Source organism: Canis lupus, chromosome 20, assembly GCF_011100685.1.
Source record: "Canis lupus familiaris isolate Mischka breed German Shepherd chromosome 20, alternate assembly UU_Cfam_GSD_1.0, whole genome shotgun sequence".
NCBI lineage: Eukaryota > Metazoa > Chordata > Mammalia > Carnivora > Canidae > Canis > Canis lupus.
The window spans coordinates 54,339,159-54,365,937 of record NC_049241.1 but is presented as its reverse complement, the minus strand read 5'-3'; the positions used below and the strand labels follow the sequence as shown (position 1 = coordinate 54,365,937).

Below are 26,779 nucleotides of genomic sequence, written 5' to 3'. Positions count from 1 at the left end.
CTAAGCCTTCCCTCTTGCTGGGAATCATGCTTTAGAGAAGCTGATGGTATAAGATGTGACTGGAGGTGGGGAGGGTGGAGGGGGCACTCCTGGTGTGCTGAGGGTCACCCTCACATCCCCAAGTCCCCATCCTCTCTGCCTGTCTTTTCTTTCCACAGTGGAATGATTTCATGGAACTTGGCAATAGCATCCCCGATTCCCAGCTGGACCAGATCATAGAGAGCCAGAGGGCCAATCAGTGCGCTGTGATCATCTATACTTCTGGGACCTTAGGCAATCCCAAGGGAGTGATGCTTAGCCATGACAACGTAAGTGCTGTCTCTGCTGACGGTGATGAACCTCGCAGCACCCAGAGTCCCTGCATCTGGGCCAGTGCCCCTCCTTCCGGGTCTTGCTATTCTTGCCCCACAGGGATGGGGTGGCATTTGGGGGTCTGGCACACAGTGGCTCCGTCACCAGTGAAGCACGGAGAGTCATGGGAAGAGTTCCAAGAGGGCACCATAGTGCAAGGACGGAGATCAAGGACTTGAGAGTACACCTGAGTTCAAATCCTGGCTCTTGATCTTGGGCCAGACAGCTAACGTCTCCAAGCCTCAGTTTGCCTCAGTTTGAGCATCTGTAAAATGGGTGTGGTACCACAGTCCCCGCCTCTTGGGCTGTTTTGAAAACTAGATGAGTTAATATTTGTAGAGAGCAGACAGAGGACAGTGTTTGATGATAAAATACGTAGATGAAAAGAGCAGAATACACATTCTGTGTTTTGGAAGTAAAGCAGAAGTTGATGTTTTGGTTACTCAAGAAAGGCTGCGTGTGTGGGAAAGACAAATATATGTTTGGACAGAGTCTACAAGTGATAGTAATTCAGACCACTGTTCTAGAAGAGTAACAGGAGGGGCACCTGGGTGGCTCAGTGGTTGAGCATCTGCCTTGGGCTCAGGATGTGATCCCAGGGTCCTGGGATCGAGTCCCACGTCAGGCTCCCTGCATGGAGCCTGCTTCTCCCTCTGCCTGTGTCTCTGCCTCTCTCTGTGTGTCTCTCATGAATAAATAAAATACAATCTTTAAAAAAAAAAAGAAGAGTAACAGGAATCAGTCCTAAGAGATTCCATTTATATAAAACCCTAAGCAACGTAAACTTATTCACAGGGAGAGAAAGCAGACCTAGGGCTGCCTGGAGGAGGCAGACTAGTGGCAAGAGGGAGGCATCACGGAATATGTGATCTAAATGTTCAATCTTGGGCAGCCCTGGTGGCGCAGCGGTTTAGCTGGAGACCCGGGATCGAGTCCCACGTCGGGCTCCCTGCATGGAGCCTGCTTCTCCCTCTGCCTGTGTCTCTGCCTCTCTCTCGCTCTCTCTGAATGAATAAATAAATACATCTTTAAAAAAATAAAAATAAATGTTCAGTCTTGATGCTGGTGATGGTTTCACTGGTGGAGACAAATGTCAGGGAGAATCAAACTCTACACTTCACATGTGTGCAGTTTGCTGTATGTCAGTTATACTTCAATAAAGCTGTAATAAGAAAAAAAAGAAGAACAGGAAAGATAGTCACAGTTCACTTGTGCCGCAAGCTTACTACATATGCGAGGCACCTGTTGCGAGACCTTTACCCTTAGCAGAGCCTCACGGCGACCCTCTCAATTCTATCAGGCTCCTTTTACAGGTGGGAAAACTGAAGTCCAGAGAGGTTCTATTACTTGGCCCAGCTCACCCAGAGAGCAACGTGGTGGAGCCTGAACCGAGGCAGGCAGGCTGGCCCCACAGCACACTTTTTTTTTTTTTATTTGAGAGAGTGAGGGCAGGGGCAGAGGGAGCCAGAGAATCTCCCGACGCAGGTCACGACCCTGAGATCGAGACCTGAGCCGAAACCAAGAGTCGGATGCTTAACCAACTGAGCCACCTGGGCACACCTCCACAGTAACGTTTTTAAAGACACTGTAGCTCTCCGTGGCTGATGCGTAAAACTGGCGATGTGATGCAGACATTTTAAAGCCACTTGCAGAATGGTATAAACAGAGCAAAATGTGCTTTTCATTGAAAACTAAAAAGTGTCAGCAAGCAGTGTGCACACACGCACAATTTAAACGCAGAAAAGTGTCTGGCAGGACGTGCACCCAGCCGGCAATGGTGGTTCCATCAGAAAGATTGCTGGCTGTTAAATGAAGTTTCCTCCCAGCCTAGATTAATAGTTACCAGACACACTAGCCTTCGCACTGGCTGTTCCCTCTGCATGTTCTCTCTGCCAGAGAGAATGCGTGGCTTGTTGCTTTGCCTCCTTCAGGTCCCTGTCCCTGCATTACCTCCTCCACAAAGCCCTCCCAGGCTTCCATGTTTAAAACAGCAAATGAAAATAAACCACTCCATTCGCTCCTAATCTCTCTTGGGCTGTTTTTCTCACGCTGACCTATTACCTATTATATAGTCACTTATTTATCAGCTCCTCGAGGACAGGGGTTGTCTCTCCCATTCACTGCCATGTCTCCAGGGCCTGGTGACCAAGAGGATTCAATCCACATCTATGGGGTGAGCGAATAAATGAATGGAAGGCATCTAATTAGACCCTCACCCTACCCTGGCTGGCGTTTCTCCTCCTAGCGACTTCAGGTGTGAGGAGATATTCTCCTGCCGTCAGGGAGACAAGTGCACACCCTGGAGTGAGGCTGCCTGGGTCTGAATCCTGGCTCTTCCACTGGCCAGCTGGGTGACCTGGGACAAGCTGCTCATCTTCTCTGGGCCTCTGTGTCCCCATCTGTAGGATGGAGATAGGAATTGCTTCTAGAACCTCACAGAGTGAATGATTCCATGTCCTGTGTCAGTAACCGATGCTGCGTAACAAGCTGGCCCGGAGCTCACAGACTTAAAAAGCCCAGCGCTGTATGACTTCTGGACCTGGAACTGAGAGGCAGGGCTCAGCAGGGAGTCTCTGTTGCCCCACTGGCGTCAGCTGGTGTCCAGTTGGGCTGGAGGGGTTGCACTCACCTGTCTCACGTGGCCTGGGGTTCCCCAAGGGGGCTGTGGTGGCTGCCGGCCCCTCCGGAGCAAGCACCCCCGAGGCAAAGGTGGAGGCTCCATGTTCAAAGCTACCCAGTGTCACTCCTGCTCCATTCTCTTGGTCAAAAGAGCTCTGTGAAGAAAAAGGAAAACAGACTCCAGCTCCGGACGGGCGGTGCGGCAGGGGATCTGCGGCTGCCCTTCATCTACCGCAGAAGCACAGAACGCCTGGCCCACAGGGAGCCCCAGTGTTGGCTACTAGTACTTCCTAAGTCATCATCCTCTTTATTCAGGAAGTCAAAGCTGGCCCAACAGTCGCAATGCACATCAACAGCTCAAAGTTCCTCTCACTGGGATGCCCACCTGGGCGGCTCAGCAGTTAAGCATCTGGTCGTGATCCCGGGGTCCTGGGATCGATCTTGCATCGGGCTCCCTGCGTGGAGCCTACTTCTCCCTCGGCCTGTGTCTCTGCCCCTCTCTGTCTCTCGTGAATGAATAAATAAATAAATAAATATTTTAAAACAAAAACAGGTTTCTCCCGTTGGCAGGGTACTTTGCGCCACGCTGAGAGAGGCACATGTTAACCCCTCACTGAAGCCCTTACCAGGAGGTCAGGAGTCATTAACCCCTTTCACAGATAGGGATACTGAGGCTCAGAGAGGAGAAATGACCTGCTCCACATCCCCGAGCCAGGGCTTGAATCCAGGAGTGTGGACACCACGGTCTGCACCACAGTCTGCACACGCTAAGCCCCTTCCCTCAACACGTGGCTGCTAGTACAGGCTTGGAGCACAGGCTGTAAGCGACCGGGCTGGGGAGAGAGGAGAATCCCTCCAACCTGAGGCCCAGGGGGAGACACGGGACTGATCTTGAGGGCCTGCTCTGGGCCAGCGCTCTGCAGACTCCACCATACTCATGCATCCCTTCTGTCTCCTCGCTCACGCATTCAACGAAAACATGTGAAGTCTACACTGTGTGCTGGGGACACGGCACTGAACCCATCAGGGCCCTCAGGAAGACAGACAGGGGCTGAGCAAGTAAAGCCACGCAGGGCTATGGTGACAGGACCCAGAGACTCAGGAAACTTCAGTCTGAGAGGCGTGACACAGCCTCTCCGAGGTGGCATGGCATTTAAGTGGAGATGGAACATTTGAGAGAGACTCAGTTGTGGGGGAAGCCGGAGGAAGGGCATTCCAAGGAGAGGAACAGCCAGTGCAAAGGCCCCGCGGCAGGACCATGCCTTGTGGGTTAGAGGAATAGTGTGGAGGCCTGAGCGGCTGGGTTAACAAGGTAACGGTTCCCAGAGAGTCACAACACCAGTGAGAAATGCAGACTGCTGGGGATCCCTGGGGGGCTCAGTAGTTTAGCGCCTGCCTTCGGCCCGGGCGTGATCCTGGAGTCTCGGGATCGAGTCCTGCGTTGGGCTCCCTGCATGGAGTCTGCTTCTCCCTCTGCCTGTGTCTCTGCCTCTGTCTCTCATGAATAAATAAATAAAATCTAAAAAAAATGCAGACTGCAAAATTATGCATCTGCTAGGGGATGGGATGAAGCAAAAAAGCACTATTTGTGTCAATGGTTGGGTGTTTATGTGATGGGGTTCTGTGTGGCCTTTTTGTTTCTTGGACACGAGAAGCCCCTGTGCCCATTTTACAGATGAGCAAAGAGCCCAGGGTCACCGAGCTAGCCAACGAGTGGAGACGGGATTGGACACCAGGAAGCTTACTGATTCCCTTAGATTCCTGACTCTCCACGCACACATTCTGATTTCAGCGTCTGTTGCTGGACCCAAGGGAGGGTCTGCTCAACTCCCAAAGCTGCCCTAGCAGCTCCCTAGCTCACCCCAGCCTCGGGCACGTTCACTGGCCCCATCTGTAAAACATAAAGGACCATAGTTACCCACCCAGTCTGTTGGGACTTCGTGTGTGTAGAGCGTGACGGGGCAGGGCCCACACACAGGAGGGCGTGTTGCTAAGTGTTTACAGAACCGCATTCAGAAGGGCCCCCCCAGCGAGGACGGGGCCCCCTGGACCGTACGCCCGGCTTGTGTTCCAGATCACCTGGACGGCCGGGGCAGTGGCCAAGAACTGCAGCCTGTCTAATGCCGCAGAAAAGCAGGAGGTGGTGGTCAGCTACCTTCCTCTCAGCCACGTTGCAGCTCAGATGATGGATGTCTGGATACCTATGAAGATCGGGGCTTTCATCTACTTTGCTCAGCCAGATGCTCTCACGGTAAGGCTGAGGGCAGCCCCGGGGGTCAGTGGATGGTTTTGTCAAGCCCCCGATTCAGGGGTTCCTGCTCTATCCTCATCTTATGCTCCATTTAGGCGCAATGGAAACAGCTGACCTCGTTCTTTTAGTTTTTACCTTTACCCAAGCCAGGGCTGCCGCGTATGGTTGTACGGATTGTACACTGAACAACCCAAAACTACGATGTGACTAGTATTGAAAGCAGAATGGGTGTGTGTGTATGTAGTTTTGTTTTGTTTGTTTTTAAGTCAGCATTCCCAGCACCAAAAAGCTCCAAAACCCAAACCCATCTCAAAGCTCTTAACCACATCTACAAAGTCCCTTTTGCTATAAAAGAGAACATAGAGCAGCCTGGGTGGCTCAGCGGTTTGGCGCTGCCTTCAGCCCAGGGTATGATTCTGGGGATCCGGGATCAAGTCCCACGTCAGGTTCCCTGCATGGAACCTGCTTCTCCCTCTTCCTGTGTCTCTGCCTCTCTCTCTGTCTTTCTCTGTCTCTCTCATGAATAAATAAAATCTTAAAAAAAAATAAAAGAGAACATATTCACAGGTTCTAGGGGGCTCTGGGGTGACATCTTTGGGGAACATCAAGCAGGTGGTCTTAGGGCCTTTGTAATTCCTTCTGGAAGATTCGTCCTCCAGTTCTTAGCACGGTAGACTCGTCATTTTTTTCCACTTTGGTATCTCCTTGGCCCCTCTGCCCGCCCCCCTGACCCCCCACCCCAGGGCTCGGTGTCTGAGATGTTGCAGCCACCCAATAAATACTTTCTTCTCCGGCTGATTGCGTCAGGTGCACTCACACCCCTCTGGGACCTGAGAAGCACCCCAACGTCCTTATCAACTCCAAATACCGTCAACAGTTTCCAAACAACCGACCCAACACCGGGCGGGTGATAAGGGGATCTGAACGTTCTAAGAAATTGCCACGGGGTTTCCAAAGTGGCTGCCCCGTTTCGTGCCCACCACCCTGCTCCCCAGGAGCGCACGAGAGGCAGGGCTTGTCCCCACCCTCACTGCCACGGGGCTGCCGCTCACAGGCACTGCTGCTGTGTCCTAGTGGGTGGGAAGCAGGACCCCCTAATGACACGGTGGCGGGCGCCTCCTCGTGCGCATGGTGGCCGGCTGTACACCTTCTTAGGGAACCGTCTGTGTGAATCTTTTGCTCATTTTTAAAATTTGGCTATCTTCCTATGGTTGGGCTTGACCAAATATTGGTTTGCAAAAACCCTGCCCCGGTGGCGTGTCTTTTCATCTTTACGTCTAATGAAGTCACTTCTCTTTTCTTTCATGAGTGTGGTGCCACCTGCAAGAGACCCTTGTCTGCCCCGGGGCCGCAGAGCCTCTGCTTTAAGCTCTCCTGCTGGGGTCGGTGCTCCGGTCTGAGCTCACTCTTGTGTGTGGTGAGGAGACAGTAAACGGAGCTCTTGCTTTTACTTTTCAGGACGGGACTAGCCTTCCTTGCACTGAGTCCTACTGGCACTTTCCCGGACTGTGAATTGCTCCAAAATGTAAAGCCTCATGTTTGGATTTTCTGTTCTGTCCCATTGAACTGGACGTCCACCCTTACACCAAAACCGCATTGACCAGACTTTTCTGGCTTTCTGGCAAGGCTGACCACCTTGACCTGGTTTGCCTGGGACATTCCCAACTTTATGACCTAAAATCCCACATTCCGGGAACCCTTTCGGTTCTGAGCAAACCAGGACAGCCGATCATCCTACCTTATGATAAATTCCAAAGTTGGGTAGAAGTTCTTCCCATTTGGTTCTTCTTTTCCAAAGTCGCTTTGGTCATTCTAGGTCCTCTGTATTTCCGTATAAATGTTGAGACGGGGCCTGTCAATCTGTGTAGAAAAGCCTGCCTGGATTCTGAGAGGGACTGTACCGAGCCCACAGACAGATTTGGAAACAAATCTTAAATCCTTTTTAACAGTTACGCAACACTCCGCCGCATCCTGGGGTCAGGTTTTGTTGCCAATCTGTGCTCTCCACCAAATCCCTAGAGAGAGAGAAATGCGATGGGTCACAGCCAGCCAGTGGGTTGGCTCCCCTGGGTGGGGCGCTCACCCCGGTCCAATCAGCCGAGAAAAGCTTCTCCTAGGCCGAGCTGGATGGCTGGTGGGGGAAGATGGACATCTGGGTTCCAGGCAAGGTGCAGGTGTGGCTAACCCAGCTCGGTCCCTAGCAGGGCACCCTGATCAACACTCTGCTGGAAGTAAAGCCTACAGCCTTCCTGGGGGTGCCCCGAATTTGGGAGAAGATGCAGGAGAAGATAAAAGAAAGTGGTGCCAAATGCTCAAGCTTGAGGAAGAAGGTGTTTTCATGGGGAAGAATTATTGGCTTAAAGGTCAATACAAAAAGGATGTTTGGGTAGGTGGAGGGTCCAGCAGTGGCTGGGCAGGGAGAGGGCCACGGGTAAGGGGGCTCAGCCTTCTCCAGGAGGTGGTGCCCATCAAGCCCCATTCGGCTCCAGGGCTGAGCTGCCCTTCTCGTTCTTATTCACAGGGTCCACGACACTACCATGAGCTACCGCGTGGCAAAGGCCCTCGTGTTCAGCAAAGTCAGGAACGCCCTTGGCCTTGATCAATGCCAAATTCCTATCAGTGGGGCTGCACCCCTCAACCCAGAGACCTCTGAGTTCTTCCTAAGCCTGGACATACCTATAGGCGAGATGTACGGGATGAGCGAAAGCACAGGACCCCACACCACATCCAGCCGCAATAACTACAAGATTCACAGGTACTCTGTCCTCCAGCAGCACTGGGTATGGGGGTTATAGGTGGGAGGGTGGGCGAGCCACTGGGCTAAGGTGAACCCTGACCTGAATCTCCAGAGTGACTCCTGTTCTCCAGCCTCCAAGCCCTGAATCTTCACAACCAGGGAAGCGCCCCCATTTGTCAAATAGCCCACAGACAAGAAGGGCCCTTAGAATGTTCCATGGTCTCCCCCATGGTCACTTGTGGGTTTTGTCTCCAGATAGCCCCCTCCCCAGGCTCCCCCACTCCGGGTTCACCTCTTGAGACCCCGGACCCTTCATCTCCACCATGCTCCATCCCAAACACATCCATGGGCCCTTTCTGGCTTTCTCTCAAGCTCAGCTGGCCCCGGGCTGCAGGAGTGAACCCAATGACACTGACACAGGAAGAACACCAAGACAGTTCTGCTCTTTGGGTCCCACAGCCACAGAATCTCCCACCATCTCTCCCTGACCCCCTCTCTGCTGTCACATTGCAGGTCCAGCTTTCCTGAGGGCTTGCTCAGGTTCCAACTGCCTTTGAACTTCGCAAAAAACTGTCCAATCTTCCCAATACGGCAGAACCATCTCCTGCCTTTGACTTTACCTTGGGAGTGGTGGGGGGGAGCTTTGCACCTCAAACCTCAACATCCCCCCTTTCCACTCCATCATCCCATCCAAGGTCTATTTTTTCCATAACCCAAATGCCCACTGCAGTTTTTCCAAAACCAAAGAGTGGGCCTTCCCTAAAGAGCAGTGACCTTGCCCCAACCCTGGGTGAAAGGTACTAGTTTCAGCCTCTACCTTTCAATAGTGTTTTTCAATGAGGACTACGTGCCCATGTCCAAAAACTCAGGAGGCAACACAGTGAAAAGCTCCCTCCCTCCCACCTCAAATCTCCTGTGGGTCTGCTGAGGCCACCATAACAAGGTTCCACAAAACTTAAACCACAAGAGCTTTTTCTTACAATTCTGGAGAACACAGGTCCGAGATCAAGTGTGGGCAGGCTGGTTCATGTCCGTCCCGGGCCCTTCCCTGCCGTCTGGTGGTTGCTGGCCATCCCTGGAGCTCCCGGCCTTGTAGATGTGTCCCCCGGATCTCCGCCTTCATCTTCTCGTGGTTCACCCTGTGTGCGTGTCTGAATTAAAAACCTCCCCTTCTTATAAGGACACCAGGCAGGCTGGATTTGGGGCCACCCTACTCCAGTATGATCTTAACTTAATTTAACTCATCACATCTGCAATGACCCGGTTTCCAGATCTGGTCATATTCTGAGGTACTGGGGGTTAGCCCTGCAACACATGACGGGAGGGAGGGGTGCGCTTCAATCCCTGACATCCTCCCGGAGGCAAAACCACCACACCACTGCCTTCAAGCTAACCTGGCACAAGCAGTGCCTGGACACACATAATTTTGTTCCCCAAAAAAGCATTTTCTATGTTAAGCTGAACACAGAATCCATCCTCTCTGAACTATGACTTGCCATCTGGAGCTTGGGAACCAAACGAAGTCAGATAACCTGGTGTCCTTCGTTATCTGGGTTCGTGACACAGAACTGCAGAGTATTCTGCTGGGTGCCTGCACCAGCCTTTACTTAACTGGTCCTTGTACTGGTGGGTACTTTTGACTTTTTCCCCATCATGTGTGGCCACAAACAATGCTGATGCAAGCGCTTTGCATACACATCATCTATGGTGCCAAACCAGTTGGAAAAAAAAAAAAGAAAGAAAGAAAGAAAGAAAGAAAGAAAGAAAGAAAGAAAGAAAGAAAGAAAGAAAGAAAGAAAGAAAGAAAGAAAGAAAAGGTAAAGGTACCTCGGGGGCACCTGGCTCAGTTGGTTAAGCATCTGCCTTTGGCTCAGGTCGTGATCCCAGAGTCCTGGGATCCAGTCCCGCATCCGGCTCCCTGCTCAGCGAGGAGTCTGTTTCTCTCTCCCTCTGCCCCTTCCTCCTCTCCTGCCCTCTCTCTCTCACACAAATAAATAAAATCTTTTTAAAAATAAGGTACCTCAATGCAACTTTCACGTACATTCCTTTTGTTACGAGTGAAGTTGAAAAAAAAAATCTTTGCATACATTTCAAATCCATCTGTATTTCCTTTTCTTCGAAATATCTGTATGCTTCCTCATGCCCACCGGAGCCTGGAGAGGGTGAGAGCAGCAGATCCCAGCAGGGAGCCCAGGCTGCACACCCAGGCTGACCTGGGGGGGTGACCTTGTCTCCCTGAGCCCTGGTCTCCCCCACCCCCACCAACTCCCTTCCCCAGCAGCTGTGGCAAAATCATGTCTGGGTGTAAGAACATGCTGTACCAGCAGAGCAAGGATGGCACAGGGGAGATCTGCATCTGGGGTCGGCACGTCTTCATGGGCTATCTGGAGATGGAAGATGCGACCATGGAGGCCATTGATGAGGAAGGCTGGCTACACACCGGGGACCTGGGCCGTGTAGACAGTCATGGTTTCCTCTACATCACCGGCCGCATCAAAGGTACTGGGGCTGGCTCTTCTGGGGCTTCCTGTGGGCAGGCCCACCCTGAACTTCAAACCCCTTTCTTTCCCCGTGACTCAGGGAGAATAATAATCTGCAGGATTCAGTGAGGTGCCATAGAACAGGGATAAGCCAGCTCTTCCTGCTGAGGGCCTGACAGTAAATATTTTTTGGATCTGCGGGACACAGAGTTCACGTCACAGCTGCTCAGCTCAGCCGCGGGGGCACAAACGCAGCCACAGACAACCAGCAGACACACGGACGTGGCCACGTGCCAATACTAATGTCATCTGACTCTCATGTGTCACAAATCTTATTATTCTTTGCATTTCCTTCCAACCATGTAAAAATATAAAAACCGTTTTTAGCCCGTGGCCACACAAACACATGGACGATTGGATCTGACTCACAGGCTGTAGTTTGTCAACCTCTGATGCACACAGAGCGTTTGGCAGTGAGCCTGGCGTAGGCAGTAACTATGCGGTAAGCGGGTTAGGTTAGCACCATTCCCACGACAAGCAACAGAATAAGTTTGAGCGAAAAGGAAAAACTATTGGCTCAAAATGGAGAAGTCTAAAAAGTCCCACTTCAGGCTTGGCTGGATCCAGGTGCCAGAATAACATCAAAGGAATTGCTTTATCTTTCTCTTCCTGAGCCGTCCTTGGTGTTGGGGCCACTCTTGGAGAGGCTTTTCCCACTGGGTGACGAGACGACTGCCAACAGTCGAGGCTCGTCTGAAGCACCAATGGGCAGCAAAAGTTTTAGGTCTGGCCTCTCACTGGATCCCATTTAAAAATGAACCGCTGCAGAGAGTAGAGTATGCTGACAGGTCGGACCTGGTCACATGCTCATCCCCGTAGCCCTGGCCCAAACCACAAGCGGTTCAAGATGGGTAAGAGTTCCCTGAAGAAAAAGTGGGTTGGATACCTGAGTCAGTGGCAGACACCACCCCCGGGTGTCCAGCGCAAACATATGATTACCACCGCCTTGACCGCAGTACGGATGGCTGAAAGATCCTGGGGTGAGAACAGAGAGTCTGGGTGGGTGGGACGGGAGGCAGCCAGCATCCTTAGATGAGAGAGCAGGTGGAACATATCTGGGACAGGAGGAGGAGCTCTTGGAGAATTTGAGAGGCTGGGGGAACAGCTGACACAATTCACTGGAAGGTTCTTCAGGGGTTGCCAAGTGGCAGACAAATCAGGAGACAAGAGACGGGGCATGGCCAGAGGCGCTGCACTGTCTTCCAACCAAGACTTCTGAAGGACTTGGGACAGTGCTGTCCAAGTGAAGTGCACAGGACTGGGACATTGGATGGGAATTCCAAGGAAACAAGGGAGGAGAGGCAGAGTGACACTGGGTCTGTGGCTTGGAGAAAGGCATGATGGGAGTCCCGGCCATGGGCAGGGGTGGTCCTCTGCTTCTGGGGTTTTCTAAGTGAGCGGTCATCTGTGCCAGCTTTTGTCCCCGCTCATCCTCGAGGAGGTGAGGCTTTCGTCCCGTCCCTGCTGAAGCCTCACTGAGCCACGCTTTGTTCCAGAAATCCTCATCACGGCTGGCGGTGAGAACGTGGCCCCTGTTCCCATTGAGAACATGGTTAAAGAGAAGATCCCCATAATCAGTAATGCCATCTTAGTGGGAGATAAGGCAAAGTTTCTGAGCATCCTGCTGACGCTGAAGGTAACATTGGGTCTGCCGTCCTGCGGGGGTCTCCACCCCAGGGTCCAGAGGGCGCACCCCCCGTGGCCCGGGACCCACTTCCTGGTCCTCAGGTGTGGCCAGGGAGTGAGTGTGGTCACTGGGTGTGGTGACAAGGGTGTCCTGGGGGCAGTGTGAGGTCGATAGGAGGAATGGAGAGCCACTGGACAAGCTAAGCTTGGAGGCCATTCAGTTCTGCCGGAAACTGGGGAGCCATGTGTCCACCGTCTCTGAGATTTTGGAGCTGCAGGACCCCCTGGTCTACAAGGCCATCCAGCAAGGCATAGATGCTGTGAATCAGGAAGCCATTTCCAATGCACAGAGGATCCAGAAGTGGGTCATCCTGGAGAAGGACTTTTCTGTCCACAATGGAGAGCTGGGTGAGCAGCCCGGAGAGCAGGTGGCCTGGTCCCCTGCTCATGTCCAGGGCTACATGGGCTCCGGGGAGATGTGCCCTTTTTTGGGGGTCTGAGGGTCCACTTCCAGCTCACAGCTCTCCCCCAAACATGTCCCTTCTCCTCCTCCCCACCCCCACACCACGCATGTGCCCACGCACGCACATGCACACATGCGCACATGTCCTTCCTCCCCAGGGCAGCACACCCTCTGCTCTAGGAATAAAAGCCAAACTCCTCATTCTGACTCTGCATGATCTTTCTCCTGCTGACCTCTCCTTTTCAGCTTCCCTGCTGTTCCCACAACTCTTCAAGCACAGTTCCACCTCAGGGCCTTTGCACCTACAGCTCCCTTGACCTGGAATGCCCTCCCCCCTCACTTCTTTGGCTCCTCCTCATTGTCTAGGTCTCACCCTACAGGTCACTTCCTAGAGTGGCCTTTTTCTGACCATCCTGGCTAACGGGACTCACCACCGCCCTTAATAGGCGGCCCTGTCGCTCACCATCATACCCCCTATACTGCTGCCGTCTTGCCCCCGTAACACAACATAGTCTGAAATTACCTACCCTACGTATTAGCTGATCTTTGTCCGTCTGCCCCATGAAGGGAGGGCTCACTCCCGGGTGGGTGGGGGCCCTGCTTTCCATCGATGTCCCTTCTGGGGCTTGTTCTCAGCACTCAGCTGTAGTCTGATGGCATGGATTACAGAGTTAGAGTGAACGGCAAACACACAATCTCCAACAACTTGGGTTCAAGTCCTGCCCCCTCCAAGTGACTTGGCCCTCTGATCCTTAGTTCTTTCAACCACAAGTTGAAAATGCAGTCCTGAGGTGGGGGGTTGCTCAGGACCCAGCTGGGGAAGCCTGAACGCTGTGGTGACCCAGAGCCCATGAGTCTGGGGGCTCTGGATCAGGGCCTGAATTCAAGTCTTGCCCCTGCCATGCACATGCTGGGTCACTTCAGAGCAACTGGCCCTCTCTGAGCCCATTTCCTCACCTGTAAAATTGGGGTGGCATGCCTTCTCCGCTGGGGGCATTGTCCACACGAGGCACGGAGTTCAGAATGCTGTCTGCCTGGCAGCTCACACAGTCCTCCCCACAGCCCAGGGCGAGGGCAGGACGGTCATCCCCATGCCGATGGTGACGGCGGTGCGCCCACGAAGTCGATGGCAGAGCCAGCCCCAGCCAGCCAGGGTCCCGGTCACGGGACCCAGTTGGCCACACACGGGACATGCGAACTTTTATTTTATCCCCACATCTGAACTGGTCTCTCCTTTCTCGATAGGTCCAACGACCAAGATTAGGAGACATTTTGTAACCCAGAAATACAGAAAGCAAATTGAAAGCTTTTACCGCTGACTTCTCTGGTGGAGCTGCTCTTGGCGGTCCCAACGGTGAGACTGGCTTTGCTGGGCTGTGCCTTGCACAAGTCCAACAGACGTGGTCTCTCCTCTGTGGCAGGCGGGTCTGTGAGCAGAGCTGGAGAGGCCACGCAGGAATGTACATTTGCTTGCCAGGGATTCTAGGTCATGCTTTCTCTACCAGAGAAATGCCCAAATGTTATTTTGTAGCTTATCTGGAGCAGGCCTTTGATCAGAAACCTTGGTGGGATTAAGTGCCACTTGCCAGGAAACCAGGGAACGAGGCGTGGTGGCCCATCACAGAGGGTAAGGGATAGGGATTTGAACAACTCTTACCCACCCACCCCCGTTCCTCTCCTTTCCCCGAGTCTCATCCATCAGAGGCCCCCAAACACCAGGGGTCACTCACTGATAGAATCCAGCTAGACGCAAGAGTAGGAGGACAGTAGAACAAATTCTCAGTTGTCCCAAAGGCCACTTGTAATCTTTTCATGGTCAAATCATGGTCTTCTGATGCCCACAGCCAACTCGCCCACATTAGCTTGCTAGGGCTGCAGCTACCAAAGTACCACGGACTTGGTGGGTTGCACCACAGGAATTTATTTTCTGGAAGTCCAAGAGCAAGGTACTGGCTGGTTGGGTTCTACTGAGGCCTCTCTCCCTGGCTCATAGATGTGGTGCTTGGGTCGGCATTTCCTTTTGTTACAAGGACACGTCGTACTGGATCAGGGCCCACCCTAATGGCTTCTTTTCAACTCAATCACCTCTTTGGAGACTCTATCCCCAAATGAAGTCACATTCTGAGGTCTTGGGGGTTAGGGCTTCCACATATGAATCTTAAGCAGACTCCCTGCTGAGCACAGAGCCCACTGTGGCGCTTGATCTCATGACCTTGAGAGGGGAGCATGATTCAGTCCAGCATGCCACCATGTCCACTTTCTATGTTGTTGTCTGGCTTAACTCCTCCACACCTTCACTGGCCAAAGTCTCCTGAGTAAGCCCAGCAGTAACACACATCACGTTCACCATTCTGAATCTTTTGAGAGACTTAAAATTGCACTTTGCGGTTGGGTAAAAGACCATCTGACATTGATGTGGGGGTGGGAGACGGACCCTCTATACCTGGGCCGACCAAAATGGCAGCAGCGGTAAGTATAAAACATATACTGGGTTGTAAAGACTGGGTATAAAACAGAATATCAAATATCTTGTTCATATTTTGAAATATTGATTAAATGTGGAAATAACACTATCTTAGACATACTGGCTTTAAAAATGTATTACTTAAGTTAGTTTCACCTATTTTTTTGTATGTGGCTATCAAAAATTTTTTAAAGATTTTGTTTTAGAGAGAGAGCATGTACGAGCAGGGGGAGGGGCAGAGGGAGACGGAGAGAGAGAATCTTAAGCAGACTCCCCGCTGAGCACAGAGCCCACAGTGGGGCTTGATCTTATGACCCTGAGAGCATGACCTCAACTGAAATTAAGAAGTGGATGCTTAACCAACTGAGCCTCAGCTACCAGAAAAATTTTACATAGGTGGCCCACGTGGTATTTCTCGTAGATAGTGGTGCTCTAAAGTTCATCAGAGAGGGGTTCAATTGTTTTTCTAATTGGATCCACTCATTCAGGAATATTTTCATCTTACAGTAACTGTGGGATCTCAGAGAGTGAACACACATATTTCAAGGCTCTCCAGGTGATAACCTTTCTCCGCTCTCCAGCCTCCAAAAGAATGACCTCACTGTGACACATGATTTGCCTGTATAGGGACTTTCACTCCTGTTTTTAAGAAGCTAGATTCCCTACAGATCAATCTCTTGATTATTTACCTGTTAAAGAGATTCCCCCACTGGGACCTGGCAAGCCTTTTGAAACAACAGGATCATCACAGATCTCTGAATTCCTATGAACCTTCAAGGCATGATCCCAAAAAAGCTTACAGGTAGGTCTATAAAGAACTGCTTGTTTTAGAAGAAAGATCTCATCTCATGGGTTCCAATTAGATTTTTTTTTTCCTCCCCAGAGGACTGGCTGAGACATGAGAAAGAAAAGCCTTCACAAATTTGAAGAAGTGAGTCCTCAAACCAACGCATCTTCCTAGAAGCAATGGAAACCCTTCCAACAAGTTCTGATAATAAAGTACTTCAGCATCCCATGTCCTGATCTTCAGCCCCAGATTCAAACATTTTGTCCTTTGTTGAGAAGTTCAGACTCTGAAATCAGTTCTGGGTTCAAATTCTGACTAGCTATGGGAGTTCAACCTTCTGCATCTGGAGTGGATGGGAATCTGTAAAAACAAACCCCCATCTCAAGGTGAAGGTATGCACTGAGAAGCCGTTGATACAGGTAAACTGTTATCATCAAAGCACCCATCAGTCTTGGTTAACGGCTCTTATTTTATTTAAGATTTTATTTATTTATTTGAGAGAGACAGATAGCAAAAGACAGAGCATGAGTAGGGGGAAAGGGAGAAGCAGGCTCCCCACTGAGCAGAGAGCCCGATCTGGGACTCAATCCCAGGACCCTGGGACCATTACCTGAGCCAAAAGCACACGCTCCACTGACTGAGCCACCCAGGTGCCCAACAGCTATAGTTCTTGATGAAACATGAGTTTCGCTATTGTCATAAGGCCCAAAATAACAGCAACTTAAAGAAGACAGAAGTTCATTCCTCTTTCATCCAAAAGTCCATGTATAGGAGCACTGGGGTGGCTCTGTGGTTGAGTGTCTGCCTTTATCTCAGGTCATGATCCTGGGGTCCTGGGATCGAGTCCCGTGTCAGAATCCCCACAGGGAGCCGGCTTCTCCCTCTGCCTGTGTCTCTACCTCTCTCTGTCTATCTCTAATGAATAAAGTCATGTGGACTTTAAAAAACAAAAAAGTCCACAAATAGGCAGACCAAAGCCGAGACAGCAAATCCACAGTGTCGGTCCCTGAAAGATCAGTAGAAAGGATGCCTCCCAGGCCAGAGGAGGACAGCCTATTAGAACAGGAGGAAGAAAATCTCCAGTCTTTTAAGGTTCTAGATACCCAGATGCAGCCTAGGGCCCCTTTTCTTTTTAAAATGTAAAATTATAAATAGATCAGAAATGTATGAAGATATTCTCCTTACCAAAAAAAAAAAAAAAAAAAAAAACCACAAACGCAATGCCTATAGGCTAATGTTATTTTTGATGGCTTTCCTCATCTACCTGGTAACTTTTTAGTTTTATTTTTTCATATGTAAGTACAGCCTATCCTTTTTTTTCAGATTCTGTATTTTAAGTTTGCCTGCTCACTAAAATTTATTTGTTAATCCCCAAATCAATGCTGCCAGCACTTTTGTGGCCATCTGTGGATATGGTCAGACCAGTGAAATATCTGAATTGCCCAACGTTCACTCCCAGCTGAGGTCAAACACAGTGCTGTCCTGCCTTCTTGCTTCAGCTCATGCTGCAAATGCATGTCCTTCTGAGGACCTATTTAGTGGCATGTTTTTGCATTTTTGTTGGGTGATGTCACTGTTGAAAGCAGCCTCTACTTCTCATGCCAAAATGCTGTCTAGTGTTCCTGAGTACAAGAAAGCCGTGATGAGCCCAGGGGGAAAAAGTTAGTTAGGTGTTAAATAAACATTCGTGCATGAATTATAGTGCTGTTGGCCATAAATTCCATGCTAATGAAGCAACAATGTATATTAAATAAGGTGTCCCTATGTGAACTGGTGCAGCCACTCTGGAAAACTATGTGGAGGTTCCTCAAAGAGTTAAAAATAGACCTGCCCTACAACCCAGCAATTGCACTGTTGGGGATTTACCCCAAAGATTCAGATGCAATGAAACGCCGGGACACCTGCACCCTGATGTTTCTAGCAGCAATGTCCACAATAGCCAAACTGTGGAAGGAGCCTCGGTGTCCATCAAAAGATGAATGGATAAAGAAGATGTGGTTTATGTATACAATGGAATATTACTCAGCCATTAGAAACGACAAATACCCACCATTTGCTTCAACGTGGATGGAACTGGAGGGTATTATGCTGAGTGAAGTAAGTCAATCGGAGGACAAACAGTGTATGTTCTCATTCATTTGGGGAATATAAATAATAGTGAAAGGGAATATAAGGGAAGGGAGAAGAAATGTGTGGGAAATATCAGAAAGGGAGACAGAACATAAAGACTCCTAACTCTGGGAAACGAACTAGGGGTGGTGGAAGGGGAGGAGGGCGGGGGGTGGGGGTGAGTGGGTGACAGGCACTGAGGGGGACACTTGACGGGATGAGCACTGGGTGTTATTCTGTATGTTGGTAAATTGAACACCAATAAAAAATTAATTTATTAAAAAAATTTTAAAAAAATCCAAAGTGAAATATTAGATCAAAAAAAAAAAAAAAAGGTGTCCCTGAACAGTAAACACACATAAAGTTAGGTAGAAATTACTTTAGTTTTTTCTTCCAGGAAGAGGCAAGTTAGCACAGTGGTTGAGAATGTGGGGAGGAGAGGTGGGCAGCTACACGGAGGAGCAAGGGACAGGCTGAGAGGCCAAGGGTGTGGACTGGAGGGGAAAGCAGAGGCGGCAGGCTGAGGAGAGGAACAGTGCGGTCGAGAGGCTGGATACAGTGAGCAAATAAGTAAGTAGATATTTTTTAAGTAGAGCTAAGTTTCTCACTGGCAGAGAAGAAATTTAGGAAAAGGTTAGAAAGAACCACAAGATAATACATTTGAGTTAGAGGTACTGTACAAATTCACAGTTTCATGATATATACACACAGTTGCAGAACTATAGATGTGTTATATAAAAATATATCTACATATGTCTGTGTACCTACACACTTAGTCATGTGTATATACATGCACACATGTACATATGCACATGTTTTCTATCTCTGCTCTGAGGGCCCAGCAGCAGTGGGCACACTAAATGGCCAGATCTTGGTTTCTAAATCCCATCTACTACTAAAAGGAACCAGGGATGCTTGGGGAAATGTCTGATTCCAGGGCTAAGACAGGGAGTGTATAAGATGAGCCCAGAACATAGGAAGGAAGGAAGGAAAGACAGAAAGATAGAGAGATAGGACCTGTCAAAGGGCCAGAGGAACCAGCCAGAAGGGCTTTCCACTGGCTACATGGGGGCAATTTGCCTCCCAAAACAAAATGACAGTAACAGATTACAACCCACTGAATAACTGGTTATTGCTATTGTAATACAAAGTCATGAATAATGTAGAAGAAATGATGGGATTAGAAAGTCTATACCTGGGGATTCCTGGGTGGCTCAGCGGTTTGGCACCTGCCTGCGGCCCAGGGTGTATCCTGGAGTCCCGGGATGGAGTCCCACATCGGGCTCCCTGCATGAAGCCTGCTTCTTCCTCTGCCTGTGTCTCTGCCTCTCTCTCTCTCTCTCTCTGTGTCTCTCATTAATAAATAAATAAAAATGTAAAAAAAGAAAGTCTACACCTGGCAATCATTATGCAGGTGGACAAACAGGAGTCGTCAGTAGACTCCATGGTCAGTGACTGGAGCTTTGATGATGGGGAAGACATTGACGTAATCTCATAGTACCTCTCCCCCACAAAATCCCGATCAGTTATAAAAGCAGGAAAACATAACTTGGCAAAAGATGATTTTCCAGATCACAAGGGTATATTAAGTTCTATTGATCATTATACACCATTGGAAGGGAAAGATGGTAGCAAACTGAGCTTCTTACACATTCAGTTGTTTAAAATATATCTTTAATATTCATATTTTTAGCCATTTAGACCCCGCCTGCTTTGTCTATCACTTGATAGACACCCAAATGTACCACATATAAGATAAACACCAGAGCTATGAAACACCCCAGAATGCTGTGCCCTTTGGAGCTCTCTGGCCCATAGACTCCCTGCCCAGCTACTGAAAATGTCACCTAGACAAATAAGCCCCTTCCCCCTGGGGTGTGGGGGTGGGTCCTTGCCTTCTTCCCCTTCTGGGCTGTTGGCTCTGTGCTGTTGTCTCATTCTGTGAGAGGCTTTCCCTGCATGTGAACCAAAGGGCTCCCCAAGTAAACCTGCTGTCACCTTGTGGTCACTCTCAGGCCCCCAGCTCCCCAACTCACTCCAGTGTTCTTGGAAGGAATATGACAGAAACTGTGCTAGGCTCCTCTTAGTGCAGTTATCAGGAAGTGATGTAAACCTGGACCACCTGATCAGATGTCTGGTCAGATGTCTTTCAGGTTCCCCCACCTTAAATATAAGTTAAAGAAAAAATTGGGGTTTGGCACTAGCAGGTCCCAAACTGCTGTGAAGGAGTAAACAACACAGAGCCAATTACACCAGGCCCTGGTTGGCTAACACTTATATGACAAAAGCATGGCCCCAGTCATGGTGCACCCAAACTGGGGCTCATTCTACAGAATGTAAGGCCTGTGCTCTTCAAGACCATCCAGGAATGAAAGACAGAGCAAGTGAAAACTCGCTCCAGATTGAAGGAGTCTGAGGAGACCTGACAACTAAGTGCATATGATCCCAGGTTGTATCCTGGACCAGAAAGGAAGACCTTACTGGATCGGTTAAGAAACTATGAATGGGGTGTGAGGACTGGATGATCATGCAGTAATGATGACGTCCTGATCTGGGCTTATATGCTCGTTGTGTAGGTCAGTGTTGTTTGGGGGACACACACTGAAATATTTGTACGAAATGTCTGCAGGTTATCCTCAGAAAAAGATTATTGAGGGGCACCTGGGTGGCACAGTCAGTTAAGCATCCGACTCTTGGCTTTGGCCCTGGTCGTGATCTCAGGGTCGTGAGATCGAGCCCTGCATCGGGCTCAGCCCTCAGCATGGAGTCTGCTTGAGATTCTCTCTCCCTCTCCCTCTGCGCTTCTGCCCCCACCCCTTCTCACTCTCTCTCAAATAAATCTTTACAGAAAGAAAAAGATTGATGATAATCTGGTGGGGGCAGGGGTAGTAGATGATGGAGGAAATGAATCTGCATAAAGAAGATAGTTCTTTGTACTATTATGGAAACTTTCCTGTGACCCTCAGATTTATTATTTCAAAATAAATTATTTAAAAGGCATATTAAACGACATATACTTGGGGTGCCTGGGTGGCTCAGTTGGTTAAGCATCTTATTTGGCTCAAGTCATGACCTCTGGACTCTGGGATCGAGCCCCACCTCAGGCTCCCTGCTCAGTGGAAAGTCTGCTTCTCCCTCTCCCTCTGCCTGCCACTCCCCCTGCTTGCTCTCTCTCTCTCAAATAAATGAATAAAATCTTTAGAAAACATGCTATAGACACCTTTATTTGTGAAGCCGAATACAACCACCCCATTTGCTCTAACGACTGCATGGTGTTCCAGAGTAGGGATTTTGCATGGCACTCACCCACTCCCCTATCACTGGACATTTAGGTTGCTTCCACCTGTTCATTAACCATGCAGTGAATACCCCCATATCTGCTGCCCTGTGCACAGAGCATATCCCTTCAGATTCCTTCTTTGTTACACCAAGGATTCTTCTGGCAACTCGGCTATAGTTACAAAAGCCAGACTGAGTTCAGCTCTCCAGTTAATCAACCACACTGACAACCAGAATGACTCCCGATGGCTTGGGCTAGGCTAATAAATCTACAATCTCCGCTCAGCACACCTACCTTGATAAATTCATTTCCCCTTCCCTGGTTCAGCAGCCTCAGAATCCAATCCCACAGACAGTACCCAGATTTCCCGCCCAATCTAAATGAGCCAAATCTTGTAAATCGTTTGCAATTCTTCATCTCCAAGGTTTGGCTTTGTAAGTGGCCTCCTGAAGGACTCTTGAGACTTGACTGACTGCATTTTCAGTGTAGAGGCAAGGGGGGAGCTAGTGTGAACTCTGGCTTCTACTGCAAGGTTACTGCCTCTAGATGGCAGGAAGGGCTCCCTTTATTTTTATTTTATTTTTTCCTGGCAAGGAAGTCTGAATGGGATTTGAAAGTTCAGGATACTTGTACCCTGAAAATTACAGAGCACTTATGAAAGAAACTGAAGAGGACACAAAGAAATGAGAAAACATTCCACGCTCACAGGTTGGAAGAACACTGTTAAAACGTCTATACTACCCAAGGCAATCTACACATTTAATGCAATTCCTGTCTAAATGCCACCAGCATTTTTTCACAGAGTTAGAACAAACAATCCTAAAATTTGTATGGAACCACGAAAGACCTGGAATAGCCAAAGCAACCTTGAAAATGAAAACCAAACCTGGTGGCTTCACAATTCTGGACTTCAAGCTACATTACAAAGCTGTAGTCATCAAGACAGTATGGTACTGGCACAAAAATACATAGATCAATGGAATAGAACAGAAAACCCAGAGATAAACAAAGGACAACAACTAGACAACAACTAGATGGTGAATTAATCTTCAACAAAGCAGGAAAGAATATCCAATGGAAAAAAAGACAGTCTCGGGGATCCCTGGGTGGCTCAGCGGTGTGGTGCCTGCCTTTGGTCCAGGGCACGATCCTGGAATCCCGGGACCCAGTCCCACGTCGGGCTCCCTGCATGGAGCCTGCTTCTCCCTCTGCCTGTGTCTCTGCCTCTCTCTCTCTCTCTCTCTCTCTCGTCTATCATGAATAAATAAAAATCTTTAAAAAAAAAAGAAAAAAAGACAGTCTCTTCAACACATTGTGCTAGGAAAACTGGACAGCCACATGCAGAAGAGTGAAATTGGACAATTTTCTTACACCAGACACAAAAATAAATTCAAAATGGATGAAATACCTAAATATGAGAGAGAAAACCATCAAAATCTTAGAGGAGAAGACAGGCAGCAACCTCTTTAACCTCAGCCAGAGCATCTTCTTGCTAGATGTGTCTCTAGAGGCAAAGGAAACAAAGGCAAAATTGAACTATTGGGACTTTGTGAAGATAAAAAGCTTCTGCACAGCAAAGGAAGCAATCAACAATACTAAAAGGCAACCAGAATGGGAAAAGATATTTGCAAATGACATACTGGAAAAAGGGCTAGTGTCCAAAATCTATGAAGAACTTATCACACTCAATACCCCAAAAACAAATCATCCAGTTAAGAAATGGGCAGAAGACATGAACAGACATTTCCCCAAAGAAGACATATAAATGGCCAACAGACACATGAAAAGATGCTCCAATCACTCGGCATCAGAGAAATATAAATCAAAACCACAATGAGGTATCCCCTCATACCTGTCAGAATGGCTAAGACAAGTAACTCAGGAAAAAAGAGATATTGGTGAGGATTCAGAGGAAGGGGATCGCTCTTATACTGTTGGTAGGAATGCAAACTGGTGCAGCCACTCTGGAGAACAGTGTGGAGGCTCCTTAAAAAGTTAAAAAGAGTTACCCTACAACCCAGCTACTACACTACTTGGTATTTATCCAAAGGATACAAACATAGTGATTCAAAGGGGCATGTGCACCCCAAAGTTCACAGCAGCAAGGTCCACAATTGCCAAACTATGCAAAGAGCTCAAGTGTCCATTGACAGATAAATGGATGAAGATGTGGTGTGTCTATATATAGAGAGAGACACACGACAGAATATTACTCAGCCATCAAGAAGAATAAAGTCTTGTCATTTGCAAGGACATGGATGGAGCTAGAGTGGATTATGCTAAGTGAAAAAGTCAGAGAAAGACAAATGCCATATGATTTCACCCATATGTGGAATTTAAGAAACAGATGAACGTGTCGGAAGGGGAAGAAAAGAGAAGAGAGAGCGGCAAACTCTAAGAGACTCTTAATGATAGAGAACAAACTGAGAGCTGCTGGAGGGGAGTTGGGTGGAGATGGGCTAAATGGGTGATGGGCATTAAAGGGGGGGGCACATGACGCGATGTGCCCTGTGTGTTATATGTAAGTGATAAATTATTAAATTTGACTCCTGAAACCAATATGACACCACATGAGAACTAACTAGAATTTAAATAAAAATTTGAAAAATAAATAAAAGTTCAAGGCACTCAAAGTCATACAGTCCAAATTACACCATTCCAATATTTCCATTCTTGGGGTACCGTTAACTCAAACAATGCCCTATCTTTTTTTAAAAAATTATTTATTTATTCATAACAGACAGAGAGAGAGAGGCAGAGACACAGGCAGAGGGAGAGGGAGAGAAGCAGGCTCCATGCAGGGAGCCTGATGCGGGACTCGATCCCGGGTTTCCAGAATCACACCCCAGGCCGAAGGCGGTGCCAAACCACTGGGCCACCAGGGCTGCCCATGCCCTAACTTCCATACAAAGGTCTGGCGAGGCTGTGAATTCACATCACATTATAATTCAGCAACCTACAGCTGGAAGAGGTATGAAATCACAAAACAGGGGCGCCTGGCTGGCTCAGTGGTTGAGCATCCGCCTTTGGCTCAGGTTGTGTTCCCAGAGTCCCAGGATCGAGTTCCACATTGGGCTCCCCACAGGGAGCCTGCTTTTCCCTCTGCCTATGTCTCTGCCTCTCTCTGTATCTCTCTTGTAAATAAATAAATAAAATCTTTAAGAAAAAAAATCACAAAACATCCATAGAACTGGTTCTCTGAACATATTCAAGATAACAATTTGAACTCAGAGCCTGTCATTTTTCTCGAGCCCTCCCATGCTGTCATGAAGAGCCTGCCCGTTCCTAGTCCTTGTGTCTCCCATGATGACTTACTCTTCCTGTCCTGCCGTCCACCAGATCCTTGCCTTTATTTATTTATTTATTTATTTATTTACTTACTTATTTAAGATTTATTTATTCATTTATGATAGAGAGAGAGAGAGGCAGAGACACAGGCAGAGGGAGAAGCAGACTCCAAGCCGGGAGCCTGACGTGGGACTCCATCCCGGGTCTCCAGGATCGCACCCTGGGCCAAAGGCAGGCGCCAAACCGCTGAGCCACCCAGGGATCCCCAGATCCTTGCCTTTAATAAAAGAACAAAGATGCAGGACTTTCGTTGTAAAACTCACCATAAAGCTATTGACCAAGACAGCATGGTAGAAGATCAATGAGACAGAGAGTCCAGAAATGAAATGGCATTATTTATGGTCAACTAATTTTTGATAAAAGTGCCACGGTGGTTCAGTGGGGGAAAGGGCAGTCTTTTCAATAAATAATGCTGGAATAATATTCCAAAAACAAAACGAGAGAATACCAGCCCTCACCGCATGCTACACATAAAAGCTAACTCAAAGTGCATCATACACCTAAACATAAAAGCCAAAACTACAGAACTTTCAGGGGAAAGAAGGAGAATATCTTTGTGCCCTTGGATTAGGAAAAGATGTCTTAGACATGATACCAAAGCACACACTGTTAAGACAAGAAATGACACACCTGGACTTCACCAGAATTAAAAACTCTTGCCCTTCAAAAGATACTGTCAAGTAAACGTCAACTTTGAAACTGAAAAGACAAAAGTATTTAAGAATCATGTATCTGCTAAAGAACTTGCAACCAGAATATGTAAGAACCCTTACAACTCAACAATAGACAAATGGCTAAATTTTTAAATGGGCAAAGGACTTGATTGAACATGTTTCTAAAGACAGACAAACGGCCACTAAGCATGTGAAAAGATGACTCGTGTCACTAATCCTCAGGGAAATGCAAACCAAAACTACAACGAGATAGAACTTTCACCCCCACCAGGATGGCTAAACATTTAAAATCTGGAAATACCAAGTGTCAGCGAGGATCTGGAGAAGCTGGAACCCGTATCCCTCACTGGAGGGAATGCAGAACAGCACAGCCACTTTGGAAAGCAGTTTAGAAGTCTCTTAAAATGTTACACACGGAGTTACTATACGACCCGGCAATTCAGCTCCTAGGTATACCCCAAAGAGAAACGACACAAGAACTTGTACACGAATGTTCACAGCAGCTCTACCCACAATCACCAAACGCTAGGAGAAAACCCAAATGTCCACCAACCAACGAATCAATGGACAAAACACAGTATTTCCAAGTAACAGAATGCTCCTCAACCATAAAAATGCATGAACTGCAGCACGTAGGTGAACTTATGCTAAGTGGAAGAAGCCAGACACAAAAGACTACACATTTAAAAAAGATTTTATATATCTGAGAAAGAGTAAGGATAATCAGGAGGGAGGAGCAGAGGGAGAGGGAGAAGCGGGATCCCAGGACTCCGGAATCACGACCCAAGCAGACTCTTAATGGACGGAGCCCCCCAGGCGCCCCTAATAAAGGCAGAACTACGGAGCCAGGGAGCAGATCAGTAGTTGCCCAAGGCTGGGATGAGGAGCGTGGTCCAGCCCACACAGGCACAAGGGAACTTTTCGGGGTGATTACGGTGATGGCTTCACAACTGTAGGGCTTTTGCGTCTGGCTTATGGCCCTGAGCACAACGTCCCCAAGGTTTGTCAACGTTGTAGCAGGTGGTGGCACGGCCTTCCTTTTTTAAGGCTGAATCATATTCCACTGCATGGATGCACCATGTTTGGTTTACCCTTCATCCATCAATGGACAGTGGGTTCTTTTTAACTATTACGAGTCACACTGTTGAGAATGTGAGTGTTCAAAATCTCTTCTAGTCCCTACTTTCAATTCCCTTGGATATCTCCCCAGAAATGGGATTGCTGGGTCATATGGTAATTCTACGTTTGATTTGATTTTTTGAGGAACCAGAGGCCTTTTTTTTTTTTTTTTTTTTTTTAAGATTTTACTTATTACAAAGAGAGAACAGGGGCAGGGGCAGAGGGAGAGGGAGAAGCAGACTGCCCGCTGAGCAGGGAGCCCAACGTGGGGCTCCATCCCAGGATCCGGGGATCAGGACCCAAGCCGAAGGCAGATGCTTAACTGACTGAGCCACCAGGGCCCGCCCCCCACTCCGACACACACAGAGGCCTTTAAATGACCTTTTAGTTTTTCGACCTCAACAGCATCCA

The 26,779-nt window shown here is 48.7% G+C and overlaps 1 protein-coding gene and 1 long non-coding RNA gene across 22 annotated transcripts in view; one reads left to right on the top strand and one right to left on the bottom strand.

The window, feature by feature from the left end:
- ACSBG2 (acyl-CoA synthetase bubblegum family member 2) overlaps positions 1–16,088 on the top strand; it is a 39,164-nt gene extending 23,076 nt beyond the window's left edge. For 3 of the 13 annotated variants that reach the window (XM_038567600.1, XM_038567591.1, XM_038567597.1), the window contains 10 exons: positions 159–308; positions 5,045–5,221; positions 7,423–7,607; positions 7,743–7,976; positions 10,237–10,457; positions 11,995–12,134; positions 12,286–12,532; positions 13,833–13,941; positions 15,559–15,853; positions 15,935–16,088. In XM_038567600.1, coding sequence (XP_038423528.1) covers positions 159–308; positions 5,045–5,221; positions 7,423–7,607; positions 7,743–7,976; positions 10,237–10,457; positions 11,995–12,134; positions 12,286–12,532; positions 13,833–13,906 — 1,428 coding nt within the window. In that variant the 3' untranslated portion in view covers positions 13,907–13,941; positions 15,559–15,853; positions 15,935–16,088. Of the gene's footprint in view, positions 1–158; positions 309–5,044; positions 5,222–7,422; positions 7,608–7,742; positions 7,977–8,471; positions 8,911–10,236; positions 10,458–11,994; positions 12,135–12,285; positions 12,533–13,832; positions 13,942–14,118; positions 14,215–15,558; positions 15,854–15,934 lie in introns of those variants that run through there. The other 10 variants (XM_038567594.1, XM_038567598.1, XM_038567595.1 and 7 more) reach the window with 8 other exon arrangements.
- The window catches only part of LOC111091391, a 54,412-nt gene that overhangs the window by 24,747 nt on the left and 2,886 nt on the right, over positions 1–26,779 (bottom strand). For 2 of the 9 annotated variants that reach the window (XR_005375190.1, XR_005375192.1), the window contains exons 1-5: positions 13,545–15,252; positions 13,115–13,237; positions 8,939–9,097; positions 6,960–7,236; positions 2,981–3,125 (exon numbers count right to left, since the gene is read on the bottom strand). This is a non-coding gene — a long non-coding RNA (uncharacterized LOC111091391). Of the gene's footprint in view, positions 1–2,572; positions 2,751–2,980; positions 3,126–6,959; positions 7,237–8,938; positions 9,098–13,114; positions 13,238–13,544; positions 15,263–26,779 lie in introns of those variants that run through there. The other 7 variants (XR_005375186.1, XR_005375185.1, XR_005375191.1 and 4 more) reach the window with 6 other exon arrangements.